Raw genomic sequence first — 23,473 nt, forward strand, 5'->3', positions numbered from 1 at the left:
CTGATTTCTTTCTTACTGAATTTAAGACACTGGTCTTAAAATTGTCATTGTAGGGGCCTTTTACTTCCTTCATCAGGTTTATTTCTAGTTATTTTCTGAGCTATTGTGAATGAGATTTCACTGATGTTTTTTCATGTCAAGGTTTGTTATTGGTATATAGAAAGCTACTAGTTTTTGAATGTTGATTTTGTATCCTGCTACTTTGCTCAAAGTGTTATCATTTCTGAGATTTTTCTGGTAGAATTTGTAAGGTTGAATATGGACAGGATTTTATCATCTGCAAATAGGAGTAACTTGATTTCCTATTTGCATTCCTTTTATTTATTTATTTTTCTTGTTGTTCTAGCTAATTTTTAAAGGACTATACTAAATAAGAATGAAGAAAATGGACACCCTTATTTTTGTCCTTGATTTTAGCAGAAATGTTTTGAGGTTTTCCCTACTTAGCATAATGTTGAATATTGGCTTGTTGTATAGAGTATTTATTATTTTGAGTCATGTTTCTTCTAATTCTGTTCTCTGTAGTACTTTCATCACGGAGTTTTAAAGTTTTTCAGATCCCTTTTGTTCATATATTGAGATGATTATGTGATTTCTATCCTTAACTCTATTAATGAGCTATATTACATTTATTGATTTGCTCATGTTGTACCATCTCTGCATCCCTGGAACAACACTCACATGGTCACTTTAATCTTTTTTATATGTGCTTGAATTCAGTTTGCAAATATTTTCATGAGAATTGTTATATCCATGTTCATCAGGGAAATCAGTATATAATTTTATCTTTTGTTGTGCTCACATATAGTTTGACTGTCAGGGTAACACTGGTTTCATAAAATGAGTTTGGGGGTATTCCTTGCCTTTTTACTTAAACAATTAAATATTTATGTATTTATTGGTATATACATGCCATGGTACACATGTGAAGGACAGATGCCAAATCTAGGAAGCCTGTTCTCTCCTCCCACCATGTGGTCCTACAGCTCTGACTCGGGTTGGGAGGGTTGGTGGAGGTGTCTTTACTCACTAAGCCATCTCACGGACCTTCCCTTATATCTTATGGAACAGTTTGGGGAACACTGTTTTCACTTCTTTAAAGGTCAGCAGTGAGACTATCCAACCTTAGGTTACTTATTTATTTTTATAATTAAGAGACTTATTATTACTGCTCTAGTTTCATTGATTGTTATAGATGTGTTTAAGTTTTAATTTTAATTTAAAAAATTTTAACATTTATTTTAAATTTGGCAGGCCATTTATGTCTATGAATTTATATATTTCATCTAAATTTTCTAATTGATCAGAATATGGTTTGCAGAGCATGCCCCAACAATCTTCTGAATTTCATTAGTGTCCATTATATCTCATTTTTCATTTCTAAGTGTGTTATTTTGAATCCCCTCTTTCTAGCTAGTTTGGATAAGGGTTTGCTGATCATATTTAGATTTGTGAAGAACCAACTCATTGTTTCTTATATTCTTCACATAGATTATTCATTAATCTATGCCCTGACTATTATTATTATTATTATTATTATTATTATTATTATTATTATTTTAGTTTTTCGAGACAGGCTTTCTTTGTGTAGCTTTGTGCCTTTCCTGGATCTCGCTCTGTAGACCAGGCTGGCCTTGAACTCACAAAGATCTGCCTGGCTCTGCCTCCCAAGAGTTGGGATTAAAGGCATGTGCCACCACCGCCCGGCTCATTATTCTTTTCTAGTTATTGTTTTTATGTTCAGTTCTTGATTTCTAAGACTTTGAAAAAAATTCATGGAGTTACTTATTTGAGAATTCCCTGATTTTTTTGTTTTAGTATTTGTGGCTCTAACCTCCCATCTTAGAACCACTTTTATCCCACAGCAGCAGTTCTGACATGTTGTCTTTTCATTTCATTCAAAATAGGAATTTGGAAGCTTCCCTCTGATTCTTCAATGATCTATTGTCATTCAAGAGTATCACTTTACCTCCACTAGTTTGTGAATGTCCTACAGTTTCTTTCCGTTGACTTCTAATTATAGAATAATTAAATGGAATAAGATGGAAATCAATAAAATTATTTTAATTGTTTTATTTTTGTTAAAACTTGCTTAATATCTTACAATAGGTTCTGTTCCATAAAGAATAGCATGAGTCACAGAGAAGAATACATATTCTGCAGGGCTGAGGCCGAGAGGAAAGCGCTCAGTACAGTTGATCTATAATGTCATGGGATACTGGTTTTTTTTTTTTCTTTTTGTCTGGGTTACCTGTCTATAGGTGATAGTGGACTGTTGAAATCACCACTATTATTGTGTTGGGGGTCAATCTGTGCCTTTATATACAGCAGTGTTTGTAAAATTGAATGTCAATGTTTGGTACAAATATGTTTAGAAATGTAATGTCCTCTAGATGGATCAACCCCTTTATCATTATGAGGCAATCTTCTTGATCTCATCTGATTAATTTTGGTTTGAACTTCTTCTTCCTCTATGGCCATAAAACTTGATTTTTCTAATGAGTCCTATACTGCTTGCATGCTTTATTCACATTTTATTACTGTTTTGTCTTTGTCTTCTTGATTTTTGAAAATTCATCTACTTTTCTTCAAGTTTTAGTAGTCCTTCTTCCACTTGATCTGTTCTATTGGTAAGGCTTAATTACACTCCTACTTCCCCCCTGCTTATTGAACTTTTCACTTTCAGAATTTCACTTTGATTTTTTTCCAGGTTTTCTATCTCTTTACTAAATTCCTCACTCATATTCTGTGTTTACTTTCTTCTTTCATTCAGGTGTTTGTGTTCTGATTTCATTGATTTTCATGCTCTCTTTTATGTTGCTGAACATTCTCTAATCATCCTTTTGAATTCTTTGTCTGGAATATCACCAAACTTGCTCTCATTGGAGTCTATTTTTGTGAAATTGGTATGTTTTGAAGAAGTCATATTTCCTTGATTCTTGTTTTTCTTGTGTTTCTCAAATGAGATCTATGAATCTGGGATAAGGTCAAAGATTGGAATTTTAAAATTGCCCTGTGTTCTCTCAGCAGAAGTTCTGCAGTGTTCGAGCAGAACTCAGTTCTGGTAGAGTTGAGATTTTCTTCTTCCCTCATGCTCACTTCTCACTCTCTAGACTCCAGGACAAACACCACCTCTGATGGACGAGACCACTAGGAAAATACACACTGACCAACTACAGACAGTAACTTCCTGGACTCCAACAACATTTGGGGAATAAAGGAACAAGGACAGTTGGCATACAATGAGGTGGCTGGTACCAGTGATGGAAGGAGAAAGGCAGAGCAAGGCTCAGTCTGGGTAAGAGCATTGAAAGAACAGGGGAAGAGGGGACATGAGAGGGAACAGCAAAGGTTAAGGGAGGACAGGAGACAGGTCCAGGAGACTGAAAGAAGAGGAAAAGAAATGCAACCAGGAAACTTAGAAAAGTCCCACCACTCAGGAGCCTGAGGCGGGCGTGGCGAGAGCCTCTGAGTCCAGACCAGCCTATGTTTTTTGAAAAAGTAACCATGCACAAAGGAGAACTGGACAGGTGTGCAGGGCTGTGCAGTCTCTCACACAGGCATGGATGCCTGGCCTGCCTTTATGGCATCCACTCCAGGCCATGGTTGGGAACTGATTGCCACCTCGTAGAACACTGCTGGCTTCAGACTCAAAAATTCCCCCTCTAACTAGATTATCTAGGCCAGGTCAACAAATAGTAGAGATTGTCTTTTTGAAAGTGCTGATCAAGTGCATGAGTGCTCCTTGGACCACGCATGTTACCACTTAAGTATGGTCTCTTTTTGGCATCCAGTGCTTCTACTCCCTGGCATTTTGAATAAGGAGAATTCCCTTGGCAAAGAAAACATGACTGCTAAAGGTACCAGGGTCTTGACTCTCACGGTAACTGAGTATTGCCCTTTTACACTGTGGGAGGGGATGCAGGCAGATGAGCCAGGGTCTTGATTCTCACGGTAACTGAGTATTGCCCTTTCACACTGTGGGAGGGGATGCAGGCAGATGAGTGGATGCTGACCAGCTGGCCTTTCTCTCCTATGTTTGTTTTGTGGACTTTGTGGGATCCACAAAGCCCTCAGCTGTGGAAAGGGCGACAAGAGAACAAGAATGGCAGGTGGCATCTTCAGGAAGATTAGGTTATATGTTGCTGATCTTGATAATGTAAGAAGACTAGTACCCCAGGAGTATAGTGCTTCTGGAAAGTAGAAAAAAGAAAAGAAAAAATGAGTCTCTCTCAGAGTCTGCCGAAGAAATGCAGCTATGTGGACATATTGGTTTCAGTCCAGTGAGATCCATTTTTGCACTTTCATCTCCAGGAAGCACGAAACAATGACTGCTGTGTAAGCTACCAGCCTTTGGCATGTGGTTACAGTAGCAACAGGACATGAATACTAATGGCATTAGTTCAGATGGGTTAATTATCACATTTGGTTAAAATAAAACTACACTGGTTGTGTCAAAATCTCTTTCTCTCTGAGAAGATTGCTCTTGTAGCTCCAGCTCACCTTGAATTTATAATCCTGCTTTAGCCTCCTGACTGCTGGGATTACATATGTATGCTGTGCCTCAGAAAAAAGAAAATTATTTTTTCCAGCCTCTCCAGACAAGTCTTCTTAAAACAGACTGAAGAAACATATGTTTAAGATATTGGCTATTTTAAAGGTTTTAACACAATGTTTTGGTGCTAAAGACATGACTAATTATAAATGAAAGTCATATATTTCTCAATTTAATTTATATGAATTTTCATGTCGGGCTAAGAGCATGGTTCAGTCCCTAAAGCATGGACCTGGATTCTATCCTCAGAATTCACGTAGACAGCCATGTGCGGTGGTGTGTGTAGCAGTGGCGAGGCAGAGGCAGGAGGCTCCCTAGGGCCTGCTAACCAGCTAGTCCGGCCAAAGCAATGGGCTGCAGGATCAGGGATGCTCCCTGCCTCCAAAAATAAGGTGGAGAGTGATTAAGATGCCAGACAATGACCTCTGAGCTCTCTCTCTCTCTCTCTCTCTCTCTCTCTCTCTCTCTCTCTCTCTCACACACACACACACACACACACACACACACACACACACACACATCAATGGCACCTGCACATATATGCCCACACACATTAACATGAACACACACACATAAAACACACACACACAGTAGTTTTCCTATCTTTGTTCTTGGAGAGTTGGGGGAAGGGCATTTCCGTGTATCTTTCATAATTAACTTTTTTTCTGGATTATGCTTAGCAGCCTCCAGTTGCCACCTTAGCAAGACCTGGCAAGAGGTGCTCACACTTACTTGATGAGCATCAGCGAACAAGGCTCCAGAAGCTTATGTGGCCAGTGACATAAGCTAATGCTTGTTTCTTCATCTGTAAAATGTGATGATTGTACCTTACATTCTGGGCTGAACTTGAGTTTCTCACAAGTTGTGCTGAGATTCCAATCTCAAATGTGAGTGGTGGTATTTAAAGTGGGCTTGGGGGAAGGAACTAAATCGCGGGTGATGGTTGCCTTCATGTAACCTGAAAGCTCTGCCTTTGCCAGTCCTCTGCTGTTTGAGGGCACACTGAGCAAACAGCCCCTCACCAGCATCTCCACCACTCAGTTGCTGGACCTCAGATTTGCAGCATCCAAAGCTCCGAGACGGGAGAAATATACATCTGTCTGTCCTTTAAGTCTCTTAGGTTGTGGTATCCTGTGGTAGCAGGCCAAGAGTATTGAAAACTGGTACAGAAAATAAGGTGCAGTGGGCGTATGCGCCTGCAGGGGTTGAGCTGCAGAGCCGGAGGAGTGGGAAGCATTTGGAGGTGCATGCTAGGTGTGTGTACTGATCACTATTCTTAGTGTTGTTACAGAACAATGGGCCAAAGCGCTGTGAGGAAGGTTGGGGTTATTTTGGGTAGCAGTGTAAGAGTGCAGTCCATCATGGCAGGCAGTGGGTCACATGGCATCCCCAGTCTGGAAACAGAGATGAATGTTGGTTCTCAACTTGCTTCATGCTCTGACCTGATCCCACGGAATGGTGCCCACTCAGATTTGGGACAGGCTTTCCCACAGAACGCAATCTAGAAACTCTCTTACAGACAAGCCCAGAGGTTTGTTTCCGTGGTGACCCTAGGTCCCACTAGTTGACTTCAGGATGAACACACACAGAGGAAAAGCCAGTATTTCATGAAAGCTGGTCAGGAAAAGGTTTCCCTCCTGTTAGTGAACATGTGCTTAGAGACAGAGTGCTCCAACATCACAAAGGGTTTAAGCTGTTCCTCACAGCCTCACATGGAAATGAGGAAACAGTTTGAAACTGGAGGTAAAACACTCTGTTGTTTGTTGGACCCCAAAGTTTAGGGTCTCAAGTGGGAACCCCAAGAACACAGACTCCAGTCCAGTTGATGCAATAGCATGAGGATTTATTAAGCTTCTATATAGAAGGGCAAACTCTGCTCCTAAGAGCAAGAGCTGCATCTTACTGCAGCCCCAGGGGGCTTTTAAAAGAAAAACCCACAAAAGCCATAAGATTACAATTCCCATACAATTTTGTTTCACAAGATCATGGTCTGGGTACAAAGTGATCACAGAGGGGGTACAGTTACCTCAACAGGTACATTTTTCCTGAAACCTCAAGGGGGGATATCAAGGCAGGAGTGGAGTTTACACACAGGTCACGGTGGTCCTTCCTGGAACACCTGCAACTATCCCAGTCACAGTTGAGTGCATCTCTTAACAGAAATCTCTTTACATTGTTATATGGTTGCAGGGGAGATTGAACAATGGCTAAGTCAGGTTGCCCTTGGAACTAGATTTTTAGTTTCTCATTTCCTGAGGCTTGGGGGTGTGAGCCTGAAGGGCTGGGGTCTTTCATTGTTAACTGGCAGAGCTCTCAGTGAGCTGCATTTCCACACTAGTTTTGTGGAAGCAGAAGGACTTTGATGGACTCGGCCAGGTTACCCGATCCTGGGGCAGGGCTGGGATTGGTGGAGGTGGACCAAACTGCAGCTGGACTCTTAACAGCTATTGACCCCAGCCCTTCCCAAAGGGGGATAGCATCGGGGGTGGGGGTGGGGGTGGGGGAGTGGGTTGTGGTGAAAGGTACTGCAGCCTGGAGAAAGGAGCTCAGGAGTGTGGCTCAGGAGGGTCCTCTTGGCTTTGGAAGGAGTTCTTCGGACTGACTGCCATTGAGCAGTCCTCTTGTTGGGGAGGTTCCAATTTCAGAACTCACAAGAGCTGGCACGTTACTTGTTGCTTATCTCTTAGGACCCTAAATATGCTTTATAATTAGTGTGTGTGTGTATGTGTGTGTGTGTGTGTGTGTGTGTGTGTGTGTGTGTGTATGTGCCTTTATTTCAAGCTCCAAAGCTTGGTCCCTCTGTCTGTCCAACACAGCGGTGAGAGCAGAGAGCCCTGAGTTCAGGTGGGGCAGAGGTTTGTTTTTAATCATAGCAGAGGTTGGGGTGAGGGCATTTCCAGGGTCCAAGACCCTGCTTGGCTGACAATTGTCTAGGGGTATCTGTAAAACAAAAAATAGGTGTGTGCTAGACCCAAGAACATCTGGTCACCTTATCTAGTGGTTGGAATGTTTGGGATGTCAGGTACTTTCTCACCCCTGGGTAGATCCCTGGGTGGTATCAGCTTAAGGTTTTTCCTGGATCTGGGTGTTGCCTGGCTGTAAGCCTTTCACAGAAGCTGTGTCTAGGCCCCTAAGCCTGTCATGGCTGCTGTGTGGTCAAGCTGTTCTGGGGCCCATTCACAGTACATGCCATGGCACACATGTGGAGGTCAGAGGATAACTCTCAGGTGTTTCTTCTCTTCTGTCACCTCTCAAGATCTTGAATTCAAACTTGGTTGCCAAGCCTGTGTGTAAGCAACGGTATCCAGCAGACCACAAAGGCGTGCCACAGTGCTCTTGAGTGAATTAGACCAGGATGGAGGTAGAGAGCAGTTGTGAGTTCAAGAAAGCACATGTGGTCTGTGTGTGTGTTCATCTCTAAGTGGCTTGGGACTCATGAGTACAGTGTCTGTGAAATCTCTGCACCCACCCTCACAGAAAGATCTAAAAATATCAGGAATCTCAGTAAATGTTGGTGACTAATGATGATTACTGTGCCTTTCCTTTGCCTGAGATTTTTATGGGGCATACTCGCTGTTTGGGGCCAGATGGAGGAACTGTTAGGCATGGCTGAGTTTTGTTTCTACAGATCTGGGTTTGTATATTCTGTCTGGTGGGTGGTGAGGGTTCCAGGATGTGTGCTGAAAAGCTGCGGCTGTGAAGAAAGCAGGGCTCCAGTTACTCAGCGTTGGCTCCGAAGGAAGAGAGTGTGCATGGAATGGGGAGTCAGGAACCAGCACAAACACACGCAAGCGTTTCCCCCCTCAGGTACTCTCCTGGTACTGGAGGCTTGTAGATGTAACCAACCGTCTTATTAAATAAGAAACACAGAACCAATGTAAAAGAGAAAGCCAAGAGGTCAGAGCTCAGAGCTAAAATCTCACCCTTCCTCCTATGGTGGACCTAGCTTCCTGAAAAAAGAGCTACTTCCTGTGTGTATGTCTTTTCATAGTCTTTTTGTTCTGCCTTCTCATTGGTTGTAAACCCAAACACATGACTGCCTCATCACTGTCTGTATGTACAGCCCCCCAGGTCTTAAAGGTGTATGTCTCCAATGCTGGCTGTATCCCTGAACACACAGAGATCTACCTAGCTCTTCTACCAAGTGCTGGGATTAAAGGTGTGTGCCACCACCGCCACACTCTTGCTATGGCTCTAATAGCTCTGACCCCCGGGCAACTTTATTTATTAACATACAATCAAAATCACATTTCAGTACAATTAGAATACCACCACAGAGGCTGGAGAGTGAACCTTCCCCACCAAACCAGGGGCTGTCCATCATGTAAAAAAGGCAGCTAGACTGGTCTGGACAGTGATTGGTTGGCTCTGTGTGAAAGGCATGGCCCTTTAGTGAGGTGATCCAAACAGTGACAGTGATGGGCAGTGAGGGAGGGAAACTGCAGGTCAGCAACAGTGCTGACCAGGAAGTCCAGGTTTGACAACTTATGCCTTCATGGGGGGAAGTACTCCAGTCACCAGGTACTGGAGTTACCCAGGTCAGATAACCTTATCTGACCTAAAACAGAAAATAAAATTAGAAAATTTATAGTGACTCCAGACAAAGCAGAGTTCTGCGAACCCATGTCTATGGCCTGGCCAGTCAAGCTCTTATAATTGCACTGATGTTGAGAGCTGCTGTTTTCATCTACAAAGTTCATTCTCTAGAACCAAGAAAAGGACACACCCCAATGCACAGGTGTGAGCATGTGCGCGCGCGCGTGCGCGCGCACACACACACACACAGACAGACACACACACGTTTATGATTTTGTGTTGAGCCGCATGTGGCTCACTAGAAGCAAAGGGAGGCTGTGGGCCCAGGCCAAACACACATGGAGAGCAGAACAAATAGAATCCGAAAGACCACAGTCTCAGGTGTACATAGTGGGACCGAAAGACCACAGTCTCGCCTGTACATAGTGGGACCGAAAGACCACAGTCTCGGCTGTGCACAGCGGGACCGAAAGACCACAGTCTTGGCTGTACATAGTGGGATCAAAAAGGCCACAGTCTTAGCTGTGCAAAGCAGGACCATTTCCTTAGAAAAGGAGGCTTGATGGTCAGAATGAGGCTGACATTTTTAAGTATTGAAAATTGACCATTGCACTAGATGCACATCATTTACTTGATAAAATTTCTTATTATCAACTAATTTATTAATTTATGGTTCTGGCTTAAATACCTTAAATACAAACATATTCAGTCATTGTCTGAAAAAAGCAATCACTAATGTTTGGTGAGCCTGGTTGATGTGATGTGTCTGCCAAGTTATCACAACTGTTTGTGTGTGACATGTGATACCAGTTGTGGAAGGAGTTATTTTACACATAAAATCCCAACCAGGGACCCACATTTTCCTTTAAATCAGAATAAAGAGAAAGCAGATGAGTATGAAAGTTTCCAGCTTGCTCTCCTTCATCTCAGTGGGACTGGTGAGGGGAGGCATCATGCATGCACACTCTTCCAGCATCAGTGGACTAGGGTAGGATATCCTGCACACACACTCCTCTATCTTGTGGGGCTAAGGGTGGGGAATCCTGCACACATATTCATCTGGAAGGAGAGAGGAGAACAGAGGAGGATTATAATTAGGTGGTACAAAAGTTGACTGGGCATTGCTATTAGGACCTAAATATTTAAAAAGTTACAGAGCCTGAATTAAAAGAAGGGCTTTTTGTTCAATGGTGAGACTGAGGCTCTTGTCTTCCCAATTTTTAACGTCACTTCATTTAATCAGGGTTTCAACATTCCTAGCTATTCCAAAAGCATTGATTTTTATTTTTTTTTTTAAGCTTGGATCTGCAAGACAGACAAAAGACTGTATATGATATTCCTGTAATGATTTATCTTAAGAATCTGTGAACTGTGCAATCGTGATTGTTAGGCCGGAGAGGCACCTGCTCACCTTTGGAAATGAAGAGCTGAAAAGAGATTGTGAGATTCAGAAAGGGTAAGGGATAGAAGGCTGACCTTTCGGAGACAGGAAACCTTTGATGAACTGTAGGACACCAAGACAGTTCATTTAAAAGAAGTCTTCAAAGTAGCATCCGAGGCTGGTTTTGTGTGTGCCTCCATGAGACTCTTGGGTTGTCTTTTTACATAAACCCAGGGAAATAATAGTTTCTGCCTTTGCTCATGTCTGCAGCCTTCATGTGGTACCTTGGCTTCGTGGCTTTGTTACTGCTTTTCAGTCTCTTTTGTGGACAAAATTAAACTTTCCTGACCATTTGGCAGCATGAAACTTTTCTGCAATGGGTTGTTAAGGAGAAAAGAGACAGGAAAAGGTCACCAATTTAATCTCCACATAATTAAGGTCTTGCAACCAGCAAAATAAAATTGCTGCTAGCATTCTCTCCAGACTGTAAGACGAGTCCCTACTCTCGTCTCAGAAGAAGTTAAAAGCCAGCTGTTGTCATCAAGAGTTCAGGGTGCAAATCTTTTTTGTATGGAATTTTTTAGGTCTGGGCTGTGGTGAGGCTTGCTTGCTGTGTATATACATATATAAGTGTCTGCATGTACATATATATAAGCACATTTTCTAAGGTGCATAATAAGAAGGTTAAAAGAGTATTTTCCTGGAGGAGGAGTGGATTGGGAGTGGGAACTGGGAGGGGGAAGGAGGAAGATTGGGAGGAGAGGGGGGGGCAAACTGCAGCCAGGATGTAAAATAAATAAATAAATAAATAAATAAATAAATAAATAAATAAATAAATAAATAAATAAATAAACAAACAAACAAATAATAAATAAAGACTAGTTTCCAGTTTCCAAGCCTAAATCATAGACTGAACTTAAGCATGTATTAAGGTATAATATGTAGCCAAAAATTCAGTGTTCTAAGTTGATAGAGTCTTATTGTACAGGTCAGGCTGGTCTATAACTGAAATCCTCCTGCTTCTGTGTATCAAGTGGAGTGCTGGGATTTCAGATGTGTGCCACTACATCTTGTTTCCTTTAAGTTTTAAAATAAAACATCCTAAAAATCTATGATAATTTATACATTAAAGTTTTTGTAATAGAGATGAATGAAATTTCTAGATAAATATAAGTAAGTCAACAAATCAAAAATGGTCAGCTAAAAGCCAGGATTTTAAATCAATTGGAAATAATGTCCTAACTTTCTTAGCACATTACTGCTCGGGATCACAGCACACATCACAGGGTGCACTTGGACTTCAGAGCCAATGCTGGAGAGGGAGAAATGAGAATTATGGAATGGGAAATGTAACCTGGGATTTCCCCGCTGTGAAGTGTGGGTCACACGGACACGGCACACTGGGGAATGCCTTCTGAGGAGGAGCCGCGTCCGCAGTCCCCTGCTCCTGGCAGGTGGGAGCAGGGGTGTGAGGCATCTGCGTGTAGGGTGCACAGGAGAGGTGTGCTGAGGAGCTTGCTTTGCTGTCGGCCTCGACTGCGGAGTTCTCTCTGAGATGGCTTCGTCTCCTGAGATTGGGCACATTTCTGTCTTTGGCCTTTCACTGACATTTAATTGTTCATGTCTGGCTTTCACCTCTATCTCACCCAACCACGACGGTTTACTGCTTCTTATCATAAGGAGCAAATAGGCTCTCAGCTGGCTGTTACACTTGTCTACAAATGTATTGCTGGGTTAGGCAGTGTTGCCAAGAATGGCCTTGGTCATCAAGCAACCCTCATAAGACTTTAATGGCTTCTCTTCTCTGTTTCAGATTACTTGCCACTTATAACAGCCTCACAGATAAACACCTGGCTGGGTATTTTAACAATACCAGGATCAGGCGGCACCTCCTAAGATCAGGGCTGGTAAGACTGCTTGAGTTCTGCCCACCTTCTTATTCAATTAAGTCTGAACATTTCCTACCTTTCTTCAGATTTCCTTTGAGTCTGTGACATCTTTTTTTCCATACTAATTTAGAAAAATTACTTCCTTTTAAACTTCTGATTTATTTATTTGGGGCTCTTTCTAAACAAAAGAAGAGAGGTTACAATGGCTACTAAGGAAACATAAATTATTGAAGAAAGGTCCCTGTGAGATTTCAACAGCGTGGTTGATTTGCTTATTTATTCATTTATTCAGTACACATTCTATGAACCAGACACTGTTAAAGAGCAAGGGCAGAGAAGACCTTATTGTTCCAGGAAAAAATTGCTTTTAATACTCATAGAATATGGTGTGGCAAACACGAACAGTTTGCTTACTCTTGTATGTGTGTGTTAACTTTCATTTTCCTGTGATGTGCCTTCCATCAGCCTCAAAGCACTTCTTCCCATGCAATTTCTGTTCCTTTAAATGTGTGGAAGGTGGAAAATTTATCTCAAAAATCCTATGGTTTTCCTTTGAAAGGAAAGGGGTGTGGTTCTCGACAGTGTTGGCTGTTTGCTTTCTTAAAGTACAGTGTTGTCTTGGTGTTGAAAAAACCGTATTGTGTTTCTAATTGTTGTTTGTGTGCTTGGCACTAGCTGGGTGGAGCTGGAGAGAGAAATGCCTCTTGGGGCATTATTATCAGAAGGGTCAGCTGAAACCTGTCTCAGCCAGGAACAAGACAACCACTCACACCCCTTGCAGCCCAACTTCCTCAATTGTGAAATGAACACAATGCCGCCTGTCCCTCAGGATGGCTATTACTGTTAGGGGCGTGCAATGAGTCACCCTGTAATCACTGGTGACTAGGATCACTGCTGCCATGATGCTAGTGGGGCAAAGTTTACTTAACACCATCTCCAAACACGCAAGGAACACTTGTTAAGAGCCTGGTAACTCAAATAAGGAAGGCATGGCCCTTTCTCTAGATCAATGGATCCACCAACAGCCCTGCAACCTGCAGGTTCACATTACATGGAAATTACTTAGAAAATGTAAGTATGAAGCCCCAGGCCCCAGACCTCTGGGTGATTCATGTCCCCCTCACTCAAGTGTAAGCACTGTGGATCTATAGGAGCTTCCTGTCTGACAAAATCCCAGAGAAGAGGTGACAGAGACATATCCAGCTGCTGCCGGAAAGGGGATAGCAGTCAGGATGGCCTAACATTAGACACTTCCCAGGGACATGAGATCCTTTAGCCAGTACATTCTAGATGCGGCAAGTGGGTTATCTGAAGTAATATGCTGCAACAATAATATAAATATTACAGCTAAAAGATTAAGAAGGAAATTAAGACTACAAATGCGGGACTGGAAAGATGTCTCCGTGGTTAAGAGCATGTACCTGAGTTCTGCTCTGAGCACCCACACTGAGCAGTTCACAACTGCCTGCAACTTCAGCTCCAGGACACGTGACACCTGTGGCCTCTGCAGGTACCCACACTCACATGCAAATAGGCACACACTGGCATATAAATAAAAATAAAACTTTTAAAGAGAGAGACGGTAAAGGTGGCTTGCATTTAAACTTGAGGGGAACCAGGGAAGGGGAACAGGGGGAGGGGAACCGGGGGAGGGGAATGGGGGGGGAGGGGAAATGGAAAGCAAAGTAAACAGCCAGAAGGGTAGCAGCCTCCTTTACAGGAGAGATCAGAGAACAATAGCAAATACACTCAAAGGACGAGTCAAAGGAAGCACTACTCCAGGGACACAGTGACTTCGCTGTGACTGTATCGAAAACTATGCATCCCTACTCCTACATAAACCATAAAATTCTAAATCATTGCAAATTTAAATTACATTCTGGCCTGGGAAGTGCAGGAAGAAAAAGCAGGGAGCAAACAGTAATGAAACCAATTATTTCTCAAGACAAACCAAAGGCTTTCTCTGCCGCTTGCCTGCCTTACCCCTGCTGGTGTTTCCGGCAAGCTGCAGTCTGCTCCCTCCGCTGCTCCTGTGCGCTCCTTCCTGGCAGCACCTCCCTCTCCAGGGTGCTTTCAGAGAATGAAAAGAACACCTGGGTTCCATCACTGGGAAATTGTTACTCTAATGAAAACCTTGTTTTAAACGTCAAGTGTACCACCTGTGTGTGTTTTCACATTGACAGGTACGTGAGACTTCCTTTCTCCTATCTGCCTGATGAAATATTCATTAAAAATGGAAGTTCATTAGGGACAATGGTATTCTCCTTTAGGCTTTGAAAAGGACACTTCTCTCTCTCTCTCTCTCTCTCTCTCTCTCTCTCTCTCTCTCTCTCTCTCTCCTTCTTCCCTTCCCTCCCTACCTTCTCTTTTTTGGTACCTAACAACGTATTTTCCTATTTTGTATTTCCGTATGTATTTTATTTATCCATTCACTATTTTTATTTATTCACCACAGATCACTAGAAGTGGGAGGATACTTTCTGAAAAGGAGTACAAAGTAAACACCATGAAGCAGGATCACAAAAAATACATCCGGGAGTGCTTAGCCCAGGCCATCTTCCACAAGGTTCTTGATATGGAGGTGAGGGTGTTTCTTACCCTTTTATGATGGACTGGTCACTCTTCAGTACTGACTAATGGTTGGAGAATTCTTCCTAAACTTCATGCAAAAGGAAGTGGACAAGAGACTTGGGGAATACTGTCTGACTTCCTAAGTAGTCAGGAGCCCAGAGACTCAAGTTTCCCTCCTTTTTAGTTCAGAAGAAATGTGGACATGATTATAAAGTTTGTGATATTTAATTTTCTAAATGTAGAGTCTTTGAATCCACAATGGCTACCCATCCCTCACCATCTGTACCTTAATTTCCATTCGCTAAAAAAAGTGACATCTGTTTAAATATCAGTAATTCCACTGCCATGAATTCTCTCGGATCTGTTATTCTTTTAAGGCCCGTAGCTCAGCCGTATGTTAAGTTTCACGGAGTAGGCATGGAAACATCTGCCGTCCCTCCTACTTTAGGACACATTGGTCAGCACGATTTACAGTCTCAGCGTCAACACGTTTTGTGGAATCTGACATTGCACTTTTAGTGGGCTTTGTAGCTAACCTGAGAAATTAGTGCAGCCTTGCTCCACAAAACTGTGGTTTCAATTGTCAGGCACCATTTTAGTCTCTGCAAAAGGGTGCCACTCTTGGCTCGACCATACCATACAGCAGTAAATCAGAGAAGCTGCCTTGGAAAGCTCTTGCCCTGTGGGTACAGTAACATTTATGAACAAATGTAGAACTATCAGTAAACCAGCAACAAGTTTAGCACCAGTGAAAATATTTATTATTATATTGAATGTATCATTACATCAATATTCACTTATGATGTTTATTGCACACATACGGTTTCTGCTGACTTAGGAACTCATTTTTCACCTCAGCTCATGTCCAGGAATTACATAGACTCATTGTTGACAGCCCCAAATTTGCTGATTACAAAAGTACTGGTGGGAATGGCACAATTCTGCTAAAAAATAATAGTATGGCATTAAATTAATCCCTACCTAGCTGTTAACTTTAGGAGTGCTGTGTTCCACGTCGGCCCAGGTCCTGACAGTTTGGTGGTGTTATGCCCAGATCGATTGCAGGGACCCCAAAGACCACCACGGAGACCGAATCCCACATGTAAAAGCAAAGAGCCTTTATTTCAAGCTCCAGAGCTTGGTCCCTCTGTCTGTCCAACACAGCGGCGAGAGCAGAGAGCCCTGAGCTCAGGTGGGGCAGAGTTGTTTTTTTTTTTTTTAAATCATAGCAGAGGTTGGGGTGAGAGCATTTCTAGGGTCCAGGGCCCTGATTGGCTGACAGTTGTCTGGGGGTATCTGTAAAACAAAAAAATAGGTGTCTGCTAGACTCAAGGACATCTGGTCACCTTATCTAATGGTTGGAATGTTTGGGATGTCAGGTACTTCCTCACCCCTGGGTAGATCCCTGGGTGGTATCAGCTTAAGGGTTTTTCTGGATCTGGGTGTTGCCTGCCAGTAAGCCTGTCACAGAAGCTGTGTCTAGGCCCCTAAGCCTGTCATGGCTGCTGTGTGGTCAAGCTGTTTTGGGGCCCTCCACAGTGGCATGACACAGCGGAACTGTACAGATACTGTCCAACAAGTCTCATGTATAACATATAAATTGTGTTTAAAAGAATATATAATTATAGTATGGAATTTGACCTTCTCTAATCTAAAACATGGGGCTGGGAAGAGAGTTCAAAGGGTGAGAACATTTACAGACCTGAGTTTAAATCCTCAGCATCTATATAAAAATACCAGGTGTGGTCACACCCATGCCTCTAACCCCATCCCAGAGAAGAAAACCTGCTGGGTTTTGCTGGCTGCCAGCCTAGTACCAGGTTGGGTGAGAGACCCTGTCCTGAGGGAATAACATTGAGGATGATAGAGCAGGTTGCTGAGTGTCTTCCTCTGGTCTCTGCATGAACACCTAAGGCATTCAATCCATACACTACATGTTCCACACACACAAACCCACATGCAGTTAAAAAAAAAAAAAAAGAAATATGAGGTGCTCCAAACTGGAAAATATTGTAAGCATGGTGTTTATGCTTAAAGGTTTCAGCATTCAGAGGACACTGCTTGTTTAGATTAGGAATGTTTAATCAGTAAAGTGTGCAGATATGTACAAATCTGAAAAACAGTGAAATCAATTCTACTTCTGTGTTTCAGAAGACACACCTAGACTGTTAATATACTAGAACTACCAGGATTGTCTCCAAGCTGCCATAGTGCTTCCCATTTAATTGAGACTGCTCCAGTTTTCCCCAATATTGTCGTGGGTGTTCATGCATTCACCCATGCAACCTACAGTAGCAGATTCGCTGTGTGCCAAGATGGGATTCTTTTTTGTGGCTGCAAGACACTGTTCATTGAAATACTGTACAGCAATTGCACAGGAGAGGGAAGTGGCAACATTCCACTCACAAAGGAGGGGGCACCCAGAGGGCGTCAGAGCAAGGTGCTGCTGCTGGGGAGCACACCTTGAAGAGAAAGTCAGGCACTCAGGAGAGCAATTCCAGAGAGGGGGGACAGTCATATGCAGGATACCTTGAATGGAAAGGAAGCCAAAAGACTGTGCATGGGGCAGTTTGGCAGGAGGAGGTTGTAGCTAGAGTTTTCCTGCCTTGCCCAGTCAGGACAAATCTCTGTCACCCGCCAGTCCCACAGCCGCTCAGACCCAACCAAGTAAACACAGAGACTTATATTGCTTACAAACCGTATGGCTGTGGCAGGCTTCTTGCTAACTGTTTTTTATAGCTTAAATTAATCTATTTTCATAAATCTATACCTTGCCACATGGCTTGTGGCTTACCAGAGTCTTCACATGGTGCTTGTCATGGCGGTGGCTGGCAGTGACTCCTTCTGCCTTCCTGTTCTTTCTTTTCTCCTCTCTGTGAGTCCCGCCTATACTTCCTGCCTAGCCACTGGCCAATCAGTGTTTTATTTATTGACCAATCAGAGTAATTTGACATACAGACCATCCCACAGCAGGAAGTGACATTATCTGATAAGTTGGAGCTTTGTTTCTGGAAGTCTTGAATTCCCAAGGCAGGTTGCAATGTAGGTGATGAGACCATGAGATGTTTTTTCAGCATGGGAGTGAAATGAATGAGCAGAGCCTTTAGAGATGCTGCTGCTGGAGTTGTGGAGGATGGGTTAACGTGCTGGCAAGATTGGAGGTGAGAGGTCAGTTCGGAATCTGTTGTGAAAGGGTGCAGCCAACAGCAGCAGAGTGTGTGGGATAGGCAGCTGACAGAGACAGTAGAGAAGGAGAGAGCTCTAGAGAAAAGTCACTGTCTCAGGAGCCGGGAAGGTGGAGAGAACATTAGAGACTGAAGGAGGAACTCAAGAGAGGAAGGGGCAGGAGTGTGGGACTAGAAGCCTATGACATGTGACAAATAGGCCTGCTAGGATGCTGTCCTGGAGGCCAGGGCCTCACAAGCTCACAAGCAGCAGAATGGCTCCAATGGTGATGGGACCCAGAAAACAAAGACATTGGAGGGCTTGGGGAGGGAGTGTCAGCCATGGTGAGGAGGAGTTGGGGACAAACGGACCTTGGAAACAGGTTGATAGGAAATGTAAGAGAGTTTGTTGCTGAGGAGGCGAAAGATCAGAGCAGGAGCTGGAGGGATGAGAAGCATCAGGAGATGATTGATGACACCCAGGACGGAGGGATTAAATCAACAGGGACCAAGACCAGAGAGAAGGGTTCCCAAAGGAACAATGAGACAACAGCAACAAAAACCATGGGCTGATTCAAGTCTAACTGGAAGCAGATGATTTTAATAGGAGGCATATTTTTTAATCACCAACTATTATATTAAAATAATTGGAAAACACAGAGGAAATATAAAGCAAAATAATTGCATAAAATTTCTACTTTCAGAGATGACTACTATTAATGTACATTTCTTTTTAGTATCTTCTAGTCATATTTACATAACAATAAAATCATGATATGGCCAAGTGAGGTAGCATTTGGATGTAATGTCAGTGTAAACTCAGGAGGCTTCTGTAGGAGGGTTGCCACAATTCTGAAGCCAACATGGGCAGTATAGCAACTTCCAGGTCATCCTGAGCAATATTCCAAGTCTCTCAAAAACCAAACAAATTCCACAAAACACAGTGGGATTTCAGCTATGGCTCAGCAGTTAGGAGGACTGGCTGCTCTTGCAGAGGAGCACAGGAGTTCAGTTCCCAGCACCCCTTCCAGGCAGCACAGGACGACTGCCTGTAACTCCAGCTCCAAGAAGCCCCCACCCACATATGTCCACAGACACATGAATAAAAATAAAACTATCTTTTTTTTTTTAAAAAAAGAAAAAAGAAAAAACATCATGATACACTGTGACAGGGACGTGGGTTTGTGGAAATCAAAACAGGAAACAGGAAGTGAGACCAGGGCACAGAGCTGTGAGTCTGCCTGTGTTTTTGCTTTCCCTAGTCCTGGAAATTAGGGATACATAGGAATCACCTCCTCACTACAGAGGTCCCCTCCAAACTGGCTCTGTCCGTTACTAGATTTCTATGCACTTCTGCATCTTGCTTCTTCCTGTGTTATTTTCATTTTCCATTAAAAATCAATCAAAGTCTTAAGGAACCTTATTTTAATGATTACATTCTGTTCCAGCACATGGATGTGCTAAACATTTTACCATCTTTTCAAATTTTATTTCATTTTGCACTTTTTCTTCAAAGAAATAAAGGGGTGGGGCCACTTTCAAATAGTATCTTTCTGTGCAAAACACTTAAAAGTCATTACTCGGTTTTCCTCTTCAGATTAGGAATGAAGTTTCTGGTTAAAGGGCATGGATCCTTTTAGCTAAGATGTGTTTGTGCTTTCCCAGAGTGGAGGCAATTGATATTCCCACCTGCACACTCAGGCAGGTGGTTCTTCTCCATCTAAAGGACAAGAGGGGTTATTGAAAACAAAGCTGCCTCCATTGGGATTATTTTCCTCTAAGATATTCTTGGCTCTAACTAGGATGGTTCTGTTCTCCACAGCGCGATCACCAGCTGGAAATAAAAAGGAAACTGGATACCTTAGCTAGGAAAGAGCGGACTCAGAGGCTGAAGGTAAACTCTTTTACCTTTTAATAACACTTTATGATCCCAACCCCAGTCCAGAGGCACCTACTTTTGGTCAGCACACATAGCTGAAGTCAAGCAAATGGTTCTACTGAGCCTAGGTTTCAAGTGTCATCAATATAGATGCTGATAACACAAGCCCTGCTCCTGAGAAATGCATTTTAACATTGAAAAAACTTTCCAAGATGAAATTAAAAATAGCCAAATTTGAAATCTGGCTTTTGTGGTGTTTTTTTTTTTTTTTGTGGCAGAGGCCAAAGGATATTCATGTATCTTAAGAAATGAAAAGAGATGCTAATGTTCCAGTGTGAAGGAAAATAAAACATTGGAAGAATTATGCAATCACACATTTTCACTCGAATGTCACCCTTGAAAATTATGGTGGGAATGAGCTTCCTTAGTAGAAGAAAGCGCCATCAAATCTAAGACGTTTTGTGCTAGGTATTTTTAAAGCCCTTGGTTGTTCTCTATTTTTGTTCTTTGCAGTGAACTTACAAAATACATCAACTTGAATCAGGAGATGAGAGATTCAATTAGGCATGTTTCAGTTTAGGATGGCAGATTTATTTGATTTCTTGAGCTATTTGAAATCATGAGCTGCTTGTTCTTAAATTTCTGTGGTATTACAAATGTGGAACCTAAAACACATTTCGCAAACTAATAAGTATTTGTAAAAGCATTCATAGGGCAACCTATCCTGTAAGACTAAAATTTCCCTATCTGGGTTGATGGACTCAAATTTATTTTTTATTAGGGTTAAAGGCTAATCTTGTTACTAAAGTTTTTTTTTTGTTTTGTTTTGTTTTTTTGAGACAGGGTTTCTCTGTGTAGCTTTGCTCCTTTCCTGGAACTCACTCTGTAGCCCAGAACTCACAGAGATCTGCCTGGCTCTGCCTCCCGAATGCTGGGATGCTACTAAAGTTTTGAATGATAGGACATAGGTCCCTTCTCAGGCATCAGGAGAACTTGGGTGCTCCAGATTCATTTGGCTTGGCTGGCCATGCCTAGAATTGTGGACTGTTACAGGTTCTGTAATTTATCTGCCAAAATGTGAATGCAATGGCTGGAAATACTGAGCTCCAGTGCCTGAAGCAGGGTGGGCTGCATGTCTTCATCTGTGCTGCGCAATAGCAGATGAGGGACACAGGTAGACGGGAGGACCAGTCGTTGGGAGAGTGCTGCAACACTCCAGTTCCTCCCATCTGGCGCCTCTGTCAGGATTGTCAGAGCTCACTTAGTCTTTGTAATTGGCAAAGGCATGGCTTAGATTCCTTCTATTTTATAGGCAAACTTTTGCTTCAAGGCATTATTGAATTATGGTTCTTATATAAAAAATTAATCTTTTCTGGTAGTCTCTACTGGTCACAGTAGTGAAGTACATTTGGCACTTTGTGGTAGTCCAACACATTATCATTGAGGTAGAGAGGACTCAGAGTGATTCCTTTGTGTGCAGCTGGAGAAGATTCTGTTTTCTGCCAGTCACTACTACACCTAGCCCCAACAGGGCCATAAAAGCCTTGGCTAACTTCCATGCCAGGACACAGAATAGCATTCTTAGTGGGGAGGGTTTTGATCACATAGTATGAATGTGTGTCAGGTGCTAAGCTAACCCGATCATGATCATCTATATATCAATTTAATAAATTTATTTTCTCATTACAGGGAGAGTACACAAGACGATTTATTGAAGATAACATGCCCATTCTGACTCCCCATCCTCCAGCTGGTCCAAAGACTAACCGTGGCTGTAGCGTTCTGGCTGAGGAAGGACGTTCTAGTCCATTAACACTGGTAAGCCCTATTAAGCACTCTGTCCCAGCTAATTAATTTATGATTTCTCATTAATCTCAGAAAGAAGGCTCTCTGGGAAGCATGTCTGCACAACCCAATAGACTTGAAAACATAGTCAAAGGAACAGTTGGAAACCCCAGTCTCATAACTGCTCAAGTCTCCATTAACAGCACCCCCTCTAGTCAAAAACCCCAGTCTCATAACTGCTCAAGTCTCCATTAACAGCACCCCCTCTAGTCAAAAACCCCTGTATGTGCAGCCGTCACAGCAGCTTCTTGAGTGGAGATCACTTGTGCTTACATACATACCCAGATCCCTCCCCATCCCTCCACCCCCACTCTATTTTACCCACAGAAAAGAGCAAACTCTACCTGATATCTAAGATCACACACGATGACTTCAAATTATCTATCCCAGTATTTACCTTCAGCACTCAGCAATGTGGCAGAATTGAGATTGTGGTGTGTCATACATGCTCTGTGTTTTCTGATGTCTGGGTATTATTCTTGCTATTCTGTTATCTGCACAAATTCACCAGTGCCATGCTCCATGCTGGTGACATTCTACCATTTCAGTTTATCAAAAGTATACACTTCCACTTTGAGATAATTAAATGTAGTGAAATCCCATCTGAAGAAATCACACACTGATATTTTATCCCAGCATGATTTGTCTGTTGCCCAGAGGTGATGTTTGCTGGAAGGAAGGCACAGTTCTTCAAAACAATAGATTCAGGAAAGATTTTAAAAATGTTTGTTGGGTTGTTGGTGGTTGAAGCGGAGCTAAACTCCCCATGATGCCTTTACTCTTGCTTTTCATGACTGGGTGCTTTTCCTTGTAAAGTCTAGTCATTTCTATTTGTGTTGCACAATATTTGTGGAGAAATTATAAAGCCTTCACAGACTGGTGAGGAAGTCTGTCCCATCGGGCATTAGGCTTCAACATTCTGCAAAAGGTAAACATGTCTTGACTTGCCCTGGTTGAACAGCCCAAGTCTTGATAAGCCCCAGTTTTCTCTGGACTATTTCTTCTCTTCCGGGTTTGATTTGAATGTCGGTGTGTCCACACAAATATGCCTTTGTTGGACAGCAATTCACTAGCCTCTCCCAAGCTTTCCCAGAAGAAACTAAGGAAATCGTGCTGTTTTCTGTCCTTCTATCTGGTTCAGAGAGGGAAAACCCCTTTAAGGGTTTCCTTTCTTTTCTTTTTTCTTCTTCCTTCTTCTTCTTTTTTTTTTTTTTTTTTGGTTTTTCGAGACAGGGCTTCTCTGTGTAGCTTTGCGCCTTTCCTGGAACTCACTTGGTAGACCAGGCTGGCCTCGAACTCACAGAGATCCACCTGCCTCTGCCTCCCGAGTGCTGGGATTAAAGGCGTGCGCCACCACCGCCCGGCTCTTTTTTTGTTGTTTTTTTTTTCAAGACAGGGTTTTTCTGTGTAGTTTTGGTGCCTGTCCTGATTTCACTTTGTAAACCAGGCTGGCCTCGAACTCACAGAGATCCGCCTGCCTCTGCCTCCTGAGTGCTGGGATTAAAGGTGTACACCGCCACCACTGCCCGGCTAAGGGTTTCTTTTCAGTTTTCCAGATGAAGCCCCTCAGGAGATAGTCTGTGTTTCACTGTGCAAGAGTGAGCAGTCCTTTGAAAATCAGAGGCTACACTGCTACCAGCCGGACACTTCAAC

The 23,473-nt window shown here is 42.7% G+C and overlaps 1 protein-coding gene across 2 annotated transcripts in view; it reads left to right on the forward strand.

The window, feature by feature from the left end:
• Positions 1-23,473, forward strand: part of Erich3 (glutamate rich 3) — a 110,984-nt gene that overhangs the window by 21,639 nt on the left and 65,872 nt on the right. Inside the window, exons 1-5 of one of the 2 annotated variants that reach the window (XM_042280184.2) lie at positions 3,228-3,298; positions 12,286-12,379; positions 14,817-14,942; positions 19,919-19,990; positions 21,665-21,793. In XM_042280184.2, the coding sequence (XP_042136118.2) occupies positions 3,243-3,298; positions 12,286-12,379; positions 14,817-14,942; positions 19,919-19,990; positions 21,665-21,793 (477 nt within the window). In that variant the 5' untranslated portion in view covers positions 3,228-3,242. Of the gene's footprint in view, positions 1-3,227; positions 3,299-12,285; positions 12,380-14,816; positions 14,943-19,918; positions 19,991-21,664; positions 21,794-23,473 lie in introns of those variants that run through there. The other variant, XM_042280185.2, reaches the window with a different exon arrangement.

Source organism: Peromyscus maniculatus, chromosome 6, assembly GCF_049852395.1.
Source record: "Peromyscus maniculatus bairdii isolate BWxNUB_F1_BW_parent chromosome 6, HU_Pman_BW_mat_3.1, whole genome shotgun sequence".
NCBI lineage: Eukaryota > Metazoa > Chordata > Mammalia > Rodentia > Cricetidae > Peromyscus > Peromyscus maniculatus.